Source organism: Hermetia illucens, chromosome 2 (genome assembly GCF_905115235.1).
Source record: "Hermetia illucens chromosome 2, iHerIll2.2.curated.20191125, whole genome shotgun sequence".
NCBI lineage: Eukaryota > Metazoa > Arthropoda > Insecta > Diptera > Stratiomyidae > Hermetia > Hermetia illucens.
Window position 1 is genome coordinate 166,673,429 of NC_051850.1, and position 11,490 is coordinate 166,684,918.

At 40.9% G+C, this 11,490-nt stretch overlaps 1 protein-coding gene across 1 annotated transcript; it reads left to right on the top strand.

Annotated features, from left to right (window-relative positions):
- The first annotated feature begins 12 nt into the window (after window positions 1-12).
- Window positions 13-7,888, top strand: LOC119649936 (protein KRI1 homolog). The gene is made up of 7 exons (XM_038052356.1): window positions 13-195; window positions 293-583; window positions 5,617-5,780; window positions 5,834-5,991; window positions 6,045-6,897; window positions 6,954-7,117; window positions 7,171-7,888. Exons 1-7 carry the CDS (start codon window positions 75-77, stop codon window positions 7,835-7,837), a joined length of 2,418 nt encoding a protein of 805 aa, XP_037908284.1. The 5' UTR covers window positions 13-74; the 3' UTR covers window positions 7,838-7,888.
- The last annotated feature ends 3,602 nt before the right edge of the window (window positions 7,889-11,490 follow it).

Here is an 11,490-nt window from a genome sequence, read left to right on the forward strand (position 1 = left end):
TTGTCAAATCAGGGAGCCTGTGGCACGTGTATGCATTACCGGGCTGGTTGTAAATTCTCCTAACTTTTGTGAAAATGAGTAAAAACCTATTTGACGGGAGTTCCGATTCTGAGACTGAGATCACTGAGTTTAAAACTAATCGCGAGTATGCCAAATCTTATAACAAATTCCGTGAAAAGGAACTACTGAAAAGATGTAAGTAAAATTAAGATGTTTTAACCGCACTGTTATGATCATCGTGGGCCCAAAACAATATTTTCCACTAATGCCTATACTTACGTGTATCTTCTAGTAAAAGACCGGGATAAGGATATTTCCGATTCATCAAGTGACGATGATTCTGAAAGCTCAGATGAGGAGGTTGTTATCAACAAGAAATTCGATGAGGAGTTCTTCAAAACATTGGCATCGTTGAAAAGTAAAAATCCGGAAATTTATGACAAAAACACGAAATTTTTCAAGGACATTGGGAGCGATGATGATGTTGGAAATAAAAAGGAGAAAAAGAAGAAAGCAATGACCATTAAGGACTATGAGAGAAAAGTTATATTGGAAAAAGGGGGGAAATATGAGGATGATGATGGTGAGTAGACATTATGCTGTGCTAGCGTTTTATGAAATTTAGCTCTCTTTGGTGTCACAACCAATGAGTTTGATATTGATATTATGTTGGATGTTGCCAAGACTCTTCCTCGCCTAGTTCTTTTTCATCTTATGGAGTAGGAGCAACTCCGAACAAGTCAAATCCTATTAGGCCTTCCCTGACAGATCAAGATTTTAGAGGTTTAAATGCTACTGGTAAAACCCACTTCGCCCTTTGGAAGACTCCGGATTTCAAACGCCTTCAAGAGCGCGATAATATTTTCGTTTCAAGACAAGGTTTTGCTTCAAGAAACACTTATCCTAGACCGTGGGGAGACCTTCTCCATATAGTGCCCAATAACAATGGGGTCCTTCTTTTTACTGATGGCACAAATGCCTGCACAATTCCAGACAGCTACCTACTTCCTTCACATGAAAGACATACTGAGGACAGCCATTAAACAACCCTTTTCTGGTGATCTGTGCAAAGCTTAATATTATGTTACAATCGACGAGGAAACATCGAAAAATTGCAGTAGGAAAGCCTCGATAAGTAGTACATGCAAAATACAGTATTGACAAAGCGTTTCGGGCTTCTAGCATTTGTAATTACTTTCCTAGGACTGAGGATCTGATGCAGGGTTTCATCAGTCACATGCTGCGCAAGTGGCACATGAAGACAGAGAACTGCATCATTGAACACTGGCACGTGATCTACCGATAAGATGTTATATCGAAAGAACGGTTCCACCACTTCTTGCGAAGATTGGATTACTATCAGCGGACCACTGCAACATAGCTTCATCAATTCTCTGGCGTCATAAACTACTAAAGGCAACAGTCTATGATCTATTCATGAAAGGTATCTAATTTAATTCTAGCTACTCCAACCGCACTTACCATTTCCCAAGCTCAGGCTATTGACAAAGCCCTACCGGACCACTTTCCTACAACTGCAGAAACTTTTGATCCATACCATCGATAAACCTTTCTGACGAAAAACCTTTGACATCGCCCACGGTGTTTGAATACTCATATGCAAGGAAACCACCGCTTAAACCCGTCACCATGAGGCCGGTCAACGTTTGAAGATAGACAGCAGAGTAGCTCTCGATAGGTTTGATAAATCAGGCAATCTCGTCAAATTTCAAAAACTAGAGAATGCAATACTGTTTGAAGCTGAACCTTTCGTACAGCTCAGCAAACTCATCGACAACCAGCTCTAATACCCATTGGTCCTCTGATGTTGCTCTTAATCATCGGTGTACTGTTTATCCACAGACCCTACTAGGCCTCAGGACAGCTAGCTTCACCTGCAGAAATGCTCAAGGGCGCAATCATCCGCATCCCTGGCGAATTCTATTTCCCAGAAACTTTCTAGGCAAGCAAAGCAGTTTTTATAAACACTCGGCGATGATTTTTCAGTGTCATCATGGCCGTGCTGATCGCCTAACACCCCTTTATGAACAGGAACTTACGAAGCAATTCTCATGTTTTCAAATAAGATGGAACCATTCGTAAGGTGCACAAAGTACTTTACATATGCCTTAATGCACTACCCGGCTCATTGTCCTAATTTATCAGAAGAAGTTATATCGTAGGCAGAAATTCTGCAATTCAGCTATGGAAGAGTATCTCAGTAAAATTAAAGGAATAATTTCGAGTAAGTGCGTTACTGATCACAATGCTTATGAACAAAACGCTTCCATCTAGGTTTAAATGGGGCCGTTGTTGGATTTTATCTACCATTAGCATTAAGTGCCAAACAGTTAAGCTCGGGCGAATGCTCGGAAAAATCCATCGGTAATTCTCCTCACAACATCGAGCACGTTTGCACAATTGTGTACTTCTACGTGGTTGGAACCGAACTGTGCAAGAAACCCAGGACATCTAGGAGGTCAGTGGCTCATTTTCAGCTCCTTTTCTGCATATTTCGCTCAATGCGACTATTATGGGGATATCAACATCAATAATATACGCGGAGCGAACCGTCTTGTCAACTAAGGGAACGCCAGGCTTGTTGTGTCAAATGTGGCGATCAGTTAAACCTTTATCAGTCCCAGAACTATCCAGTATCGCCTACGGCTCATAGTGGTGAACCGGGCAGTTTTCCAAAGTTAACCCTTGCTTGTAGGCAAGTTTTAATGAATTACCTACACAGATTACATAGAGCACTATGCCTGTTTCAACCCGCAGCATCACAATGCAGCCAGAAATAAGATGATTTTTAACGCCACTTCACGGATACGTCCTGCTTATACTCCATCCGCTTTTTCATTCTAAATTTTCTACCAGTTGATCAAATTCGGCTCGGACTGGTTCACTTAGATCACGTTCATAAACCGGATTAATTAAAACCTTTTGGACGTTTGTGTGAAGTTTGAGCAAGATAAGTCCATTAGTGTAAGTCAGGCAGCCATTTCCCTATGATGCAAACAGCTCGTCTGACGATTTATTCTACGCAAAGACAAAATTAAGAACGAGTTTGCTCGAAATTTTGTGTTTCCAGTGGAATTACAACTATGGAATCATTCGTCTCTTTGAAGAATGCAAATTTCCGTGGCATGAATTATTCGGTGAAGGACGTAAGGTAGAAAATTTGGTTGATAACTTTGAAGGCTTGCGATGATAACTTTGAAAAAAGAAGGAATTGTGCTCGAAAATTCTCGTATTGGCATTAGGGAGTTAGCGTAGACCCTCAACATCTCTTGCGGACCTACCCGATACATTCTGATTGACCTTTTTGGTATGAAGAGCACTGTCGTTACACTCATATCGAAAGACCTGATTTTTTGCAAAAAAAAGTCAAGAAGACATATCCTGCCAGCGTAGCTGATTACATTCATCAAACGCAATATTACTTGTGGCGAGTACGACGTCTAAAATGCCCAACAATCTAGCGAATTGTGCGCCAAAATCGACGATTCCGGACGAGGTCTTATGGGCCTCAGAATACAAAATTAGATTAATCGTATTTTATTTTGAAGGTGATATTAAAGATTTGTATTAAAATACATGAAAAATGCTCTTTTTTTTTCAGCCCCGGTAAAATTTAATCGGATGGCAAAAGCACCGGTAGGAGCACGCAATTCTGAATGATAGTGTATTTAAATTCCTTTGTCTCATTCAATTTTAGCACACAGCCATCTGTTTAGTAGGTGGAGATCGAGGGACGGCTGCCAGAGACAACTCCATGTCTACCGTCAAAAGACTATTCTTCCAATCCACAACTTAAGTATGGGCACCTTGCAGAACTCCTACGTACCTGTGGAAATCTATCTCGATCATTGCTTTAATGTGGAAGTCACCAATGCTGTATTCGGCAAGCGGCTTGTAATGACTTTTGGGAATGGCTTGGATTCGACTTCCTGTCTAGATCAAATGTCATCCGAATATCACGACTAAACATGTCTACCATTCTCAACCGGCTTCTATATGATTATCATGTACAACTTGATGTCATCTAATATATCAAATGTATAGCACCTTGATCCAACTCAGTAGCCCTTCTGTTCCTCGGACAGAATATTGTTGGTCCTGAGGTGTGCATTAACACTTCAGTTAATAACGGACATTATGAATTTTTAGAAGGTTGGGAACCAAGTAATCGGTTTTGTGTTTGCGGAATCCTGTACCGAGATCAGGGACAAGGTAGATAATCCCCGCAGTAAGGAAGGATGGAAATGCCTTCGGAAGACAAATCATCTCATTTGTGAAATGTGCTAGTCGACCGTGTATACTGATGAGCTTTTGTACCAAATTCTCCAATTTTTCGAGCTGTTTATGGCTCTTTGAATCTCCTCTTCGGTAATATCAGCAAAATGTATGGCCTGCCTAGTGGTATGGCCGGTGTCTTCGGCGGCAAAGCACTCTACTTGCTTGGCATGCTGGACGGATAACTGCTAAAGTTCACCCTAATATTTATTTGCTTTTGTTGTCGAAAATTGCATTGCCTGGACGCTCTGTTGGGATTCGTTGAGTGATCTGGATAAGCTGTGCTGAACACGGCTGGACGTTTCTGCTTAAATGTGTCCAAAATTTCAACTACATAAGCATAGTTTCCGTAAATCTACTGCATTTTATTATTCACACGTCTGTTAGATTGCCAGTGTTGATTAGAGTCAACCTGGAAATGTTCTGCCTTAATGAGTAACGCTGGCGTTCTAGACGAATTTTCAATGAAAGCGAGTCTTCTAATCTTGCAACCTAATAGCCGTAACTGCCCCCAATACACAAATGGCTGTATTGTCGGTAGCTACATATTAGTACACAGTCGAGACACAATATCATCATTGATCTGAGATAGAGTTCTCGGGGTTACTGGAAATGAAGAATGGGAATACCTGGTCTCTGCAACGAATCCATTTCTGAAAGTTCTATACACGAATTCGTCCTGAACTTCAGCGGGAACTTTAGCTGAAAGATGGCTTGGGCGAGTACTGAAGCTGTTTGCCCTCCGTGCGGCGTAATGTTCTTGATGCTGTCGCCTCTGCCCCCATCGATTCTTGGTCACCGATTTCTGCGATGAACTCAAATCGAAACGGCCTCCTAATGACGGCTGGTCTAGAATTCGTTGACAGTCACGTGCCCATATTGCGGGAAACACTGAACCAATTTGTGGTGTAACACGAGACGGCAAGATGCAGCGCCTGTCCCCGTCGTTGTTATTTCGTTATTGTTATTACTTTCTAGAAGTTGATGCCTTGTTTTATTCAAGAATACGCCCAACCCTGATTCTGACAAAATATCTGTGGCTGGCTCAATTTCATCATCATGTCGCTCTACCTGGCCTCTCCCAACTTCTACGTCTAAGTTCGCTAGCACTCCAAAAGGCTGCAACATTACATTCGATGTATCGTGTTAACGAATGGCTGCTTAGTGAATTTCAATAGATGTGCTCCTATTTCTCGTTAAAGGTCAAGGATAATTTGAAGCCTATAAAAAGCCGTCCAAGGCGGTTACTTTGATTAGCTTAGATATAAAAGAAGTTCAATGCTGCATTGCCGAAAATTACATTACAATCATCCGTTGCAGATACTGACAATGACACGAAGGAAAACGCTCGTGCTGATTCTCCATCATATGCTGATGAACAGAAAAAACTTCGCCATGAGATAAAAAAAGCACTGGATTCAGAGGAAGATGAAGAAGAATTTGGCGGAATATTCCGAAGGCGAGAGAAAACAAAAGAAGAGAAGGTAGAAATTCGCTCATATTTGAAAGGGTCCAAGTTTTAACATATCTCCCTCAGGAAAAGGAGGAGGAAGAACACGCTGTATGGCTTGCAGGTAAGAAAGAAGAAATAAGCGAGGACGCCGCGAAAACATTGAATCCTTTGAAGCAATACTGGTCCAATCCCACTTTACCTAAACAGGAACAATTTCTTCGTGACTACATTCTTAGTAACGGGTAAGTGCTTTCCAATTGAAAATACGAAAAAAATTATAAGCGAATATTCACAGATATCAGAATAAAGATCATGACGAAATTCCCACATACGATGAAATCGTTGGAAATTTCTCCGAAGATGAAGCAGAACTGGAAAAGCAAGCAGAATTTGAAGAAAAATATAATTTCCGATTCGAAGAGCCAGACAAGGAGTTCATCAAACGCTATCCGCGAACCATAGAATCCACCGTTCGAAGAACGGATGATAAACGTAAGCAAAAACGTGTTGAAGTAAAAGAACGTAAACTTAAGGAAAAAGAACAAAAATTCAAAGAGCTTGAAATGCTAAAAGAAATTAAACGGAAAGAGATCTTAGAAAAAATTGAAAAGTTAAAAGAAGTAACGGGTAACGAAGAGTTACCCTTCAAAGAGGAAGAATTAGACGAAGATTTTGATCCTGAAGCACACGATCGGCGTATGCAAGAAATTTTCAATGAAGAATACTACGGTGAAGATGAAGGTGAAGACAAACCGGACTGTCCGGACATCGATGAATTGAAAGTGGAAGATTGGGATAATTTTGATCCAAAACACGAAGATGGTGAAAATGATGATGACTACGAGCCACACTGCGAGGATGAGGACTTCAATATGGATTGCGATTATAATCCTGAAACTTCTAAGCAAGCATTACAGGATGAACTGATCGAAAGTACAAAAGGCCGGCGAAAACGAAAACGGAGAAATCAATTTATGGAAATGATCAAGAAAGAGAAACCTGTCTTTAATCCCGAGGATGAAAAATCTTATGCGGAATATATAGACGAATATTATAAAATGGATTGCGAAGACATTATCGGCGATATTCCATGTCGTTTTAAATACGTGGAGACGACTCCCAACGATTTTGGTTTAACTATAGAAGAGGTGAGCATTGTGTTGATGTATTTTGATTTTTCTGCGACAATTTAATTTTGTTTCAGATTTTGTTAGCGAAAAACAAGGAACTCAATCAATGGGTTAGTTTGAAGAAAGCTATTCAGATACGACCAGAACACGTAGAACAGCGTGATCGAAAATTGTATAAAATGAAAGCAAAAAATGAAGCCTTGAAGAAAAAGATATTCCGCAGTATATACGGACCTCCGTGAGTTAACGTTGGCTTATTTATTTCGATATGTCTAATTTTCGCTTTTACAGCTCGGATGAAGAAGAGGAAGAAGAAAATGCAGCAGCTAACAGCAGTGTAGAAAAGAAAACCGCTGAAGGCGCGACATCAGAAGAAAATAATGCGAAAAAGAAGAAAAAGAAAAAGAAGAAGCAAAAAACTGATTCAGTTGAAGATGCGAATAAGGATCAAGTGGAAAAACCAACAAATAACAGCCAGACCGATGGACTGAATGGAATCAACGGTAAACTTGAAACGAATCAAAACGTTGAAGTAAATCAAGTACACGAAACTAGCTCAGAAAATATAAATGGCTCGCAAGCTGATAAGAAGAAAAAGAAAAAGAAGAAGAAAAAAGGACAAAATGAAACAAATGACGCAGAAAAAGGCAAAGTACCTGAACGACAAGAAACCACGAATAGCAAAACAAATAAAAATGCCGGCAACAAAATCCACAATGCTAAGAATCCATTTCAAAATACCAGGAATCCCCAAAAGACCAGGAATCCCTTCCAAGGAAGCAATAAAAAGAATGAAAACAATATTTACAATAAAATGTCGGACGAAAGACTCAAAGCTTATGGAATTAATCCAAGGAAATATCGGAAACAAATGCAATTCGATAGTAGAAATCAAGCAGCAAAACATAATTCTAAGAAAAAGGAGAAATTCAAAAGAAAATTTAGTGATAAAAGTTAGATAATGTGTATGTGTGAGATTATCATTTTGTCAAACAATAATACATTTTTTAAAAAACTGGTACCGCTTCCCATATTTATATACTTGTTAGCTTAAAGGGAGTGTGCCCATTTTGAAAACGAACTCAATCATTGAGCTATAAGCCCGATTAAATTATAATAGAATATCTCCAATCGATTTGACCAATACAATGAAAGCATTCCCATTATTCACATCAGAGTTTTTCGCACATAACAAATTGCGAGAATTTTCACGCTACGATGTCGGAAACCCGATATATCGTAGAAAATCACCGGTCAGACGAACTCTTGCAAAAATCTTCACGCAACGATGGCGGGCACGCGAGCTAGCGTAGAAAATGCGCCGCAAACCATCTGGGCGAAAGCGAGGGAAATTTATAATTCCCATAACCTCAGGTCGTAAAAATTGGCAAAAATGCGAAATCGGCGGATTACGGCAGGCGATACCTCGTTTGAACAGGGAGGCGGCTAATAATCAGTAAATCTAAGAATTTTCACGTTCGGGAATGCGAGATATCGTAGAAAATGCGTGTTGAGAAGAACAGGCCGAAATTGAGGAAAATTTAAAATTCCACGAACCCCGGGTCGTAAAAATTGGTAAAAATGTAAAATCAGCGGATTGCAGTGGGTGATATCTCGCTCGAACGAGGAGGCGGCCCACAATCAGGAAATCCAAGAACTTTCATGCTACGATGTCGGGAAAGCGAGATATCGGCTGCAAAAATTTGGTAGAAAATTTAAAATTGGCGTATTGCGGCGGGTGATACCTCGTTTGAACGGGGAGGTGACTTACAGGCAGGAAATCCAAGAATTTTCACTCTATGCTGTCGGAAATGGGAGACATGACAAAAAATGTGCAACCAGACGACATCGCCAAAATCAAGGAAAATTGGAGATTTCCACGACCCGGGTCGTAAAAATTGTCGAATTGCGGTGAGTGATACCTCGCTCGAACGGGGAGGTAGCCCACAAGCAGGAAATCCAAGAACTTTCGCGCTTCGATGTCGGGAAAACGAAATATTACATAAAATGCACGCTCAGACTTCGCCCAAATCGCCCCGGGGTGGTAAAAATTGGCAAAAATGGAAAATCGGCGGATTGTGGCGGACGATATGATGGCAGGAATCCGAAGGGGGCATGTAAGAAATCGTTTTTTTTTTGTCAGAAAAAAAAAGTTTTCTATGCCATCTCCGCCATCAGCTGTGTCAGCATATAACGGAGCCGTCTGGCGCTACAATGCCCCCGAATAACCGCTGGAGCAAACATCGTCTTTGCGAGCGATGAGATTGACAAATGACAAGCAAGAAACGGAAACGTCTGGAGCTGATGAAACATCACCAGGATCTCCGTAGTGACCTTAAGAAGGCTGTATGGAAAAGCAAGCGGGATAGCTACAATCAGCTGTGCTTCAATCCCACCTGGTAATTCAAAAACGTTAGGGTGCTGCTTACAGGATTGTATTGAGGGTTGAGAGTACGAGATCCAACAGGATATTTTCTCGATCTCTGGGGTTACTGAGGGGGAATTGCAGGGATTCTAGGGACGTATTGGAGATAAGAAGACTCTTGGATCGGACGGGATTCTCAACAAAGCTCCAAAGTTGCCTGCTATGACCATAAGTAAATTTGAATCGTGCAAAAGTTGGTTCTTCTACCAAAGCCAAAAAGATAACGTTGCCTACTTTCTTCAAATCGTCTTATCTTTTTTTAGATACTTTTGTGTCGGAAAATGTGATATACAACACGTTACTTCTTTTCATCGACGACAGTATAGATTTAGGCGACCTCGCTCAATCGTTGTTAATCAGATTCGAAAGGCGATGTTCATTAGTAAGTGCTGCGTGGGGTTAGCGTTAAATGCCGGGGTGAGGCGATTCCCGACTTAGTCAACTGGGGATTAAGGAGTGTCCCTAGTTACTTGGCTCGGTTTATCAAGAGTTATTTCTCGGGAAGAGCTTCTCTGGTACGAGACAGATGACTGGCTGAGAGAGTGCATTGTAAGGTTCCGCATTTGATCTCCTGCTGTGGAGCATGATATATGATGTAGTGCTAAAGGAGGCAAAGTTTTAGTTTTGCAGAGATCGCTGTAGTTACAAAACACCCTGAGAACATGGACCACAAAGTGCGTAAAAAGTTCTGATCATTTTTCCATATATCCTTTTACTATTAAATTACTGCACAGACACATAAATTCATTCAACTTAAAGAATAACAACGTTTTTTATATCAATAACTGTAACACTAAACAAAAGAATTTACGGCAAAGGTTTGAACATCTTGAAGCAAAGCAAAGCAAGCAGCTCGTTGCCGACTGGATCGGTGAAGTGTTGAATGGCCCACGGCTCGAGCAGATCCCGTTGTGCACAGGCAATCTTGTAGCTCGTCGTTTTTTTGACGATGTTTCGGACGATATCTTCGTCATTTTGGGCATCGGACGGTAAGTTTATCTAATTCGGCAATAAATCTTCTGAATGTTTCCGAAGAATGCATTATGGAAAAAAATTAAACGTGGGATCTGGAGTGAAAAAGAGACAGACATTCCTATTATTATTTTTTTGGTTAAAGTTTATATTTCTGGGCCTCGAAAAAAACTCCGGGCCTGGGGGGAAACTTTCCTTTCCTACCTTCCCCTCATCAGGCTTGGAAGTATAGGTTAATGCGAAACTTAGCTCCTGGGGACACTTGATTTTTTTCTGAGAGAACGCAGCAGAGGGTAATTCATCTCTAGCGAGGGTGATGCCTAATACGGGCGAGCCAAAATATAGTTTCCGGTTTATTCTCGCCGAGGGGGTGAGATTAATTCTGTTATACACGGCTTCTGTCCAGATTACAATTGGACAATCTTGTGAACTAAATGCGGGTGAATTTGGCATATCGGCCGTTCATACTGAGGTGTGTAGTTGAAATAGGACAGCATCAGCGAAGGTAGTGTGTCATTACGGGAGTGATCCCCTTTGAGCTTCTTGCGAACGAGGCGTGCTATCTCTACCAGAGAAGGAGGGCGAATCCATTTGAGGCGACTGCAAAATGCCACTGAGAATTGAATTACCATCTGGCACGGGGCACGGTGGGTTAGCCTTCCGATTGCCCCAAGGGTGCTGCTACACTCGAGGACGGCGCACATTATGTTCTATTATTCGAAGTTCACGGAGGAGAGAAGAAGACTGAACAACGCCTTGGGATTCCACAACCACATAGAAGAGATGCTGAGTTCAGGTAAACTCCGCAACAATTAAGATTGAAAGGACAAAGAAGAAAAATAAATAATTCATTGTATTTCAGCAAAGAATTTGGTGGGCCACGTAAATGTGTTCATTCTAATTCTTCCGATTCGTTGATGTTATCGGTGTGATATCCCGCTCCAAGAACCCATAGTGAATTTGAATTATTAAATCATCGAGGCCTCGTAAAATATCGTTTTCTTCGCTGCTTCTTTAGTGATTTCGTCTAAGATATATTTTATTGCCAATTTTGTGTCGATATGCCATGCATGTACTTATGGAACGACTCATTATGGTTTTTCTTTCTTCCAATTCTTTGTGCACTCACAAAACTCTATTAACATTTGCGCTTATTTAACTCCTGGCTGAGTACATGTCCCGTAGCGTACGAACTCTTTGATAATCTTTCAGCG

Excerpts from the sequence above, each read along its gene's own strand:
- LOC119649936 (XM_038052356.1), top strand. The coding sequence starts at position 75 with ATGAGTAAAAACCTATTTGACGGGAGTTCCGATTCTGAGACTGAGATC. Across the intron at positions 5,992-6,044 it reads GACTACATTCTTAGTAACGG|ATATCAGAATAAAGATCATG; the intron begins GTAAGTGCTTTC and ends GAATATTCACAG. Across the intron at positions 6,898-6,953 it reads TTGGTTTAACTATAGAAGAG|ATTTTGTTAGCGAAAAACAA; the intron begins GTGAGCATTGTG and ends ATTTTGTTTCAG.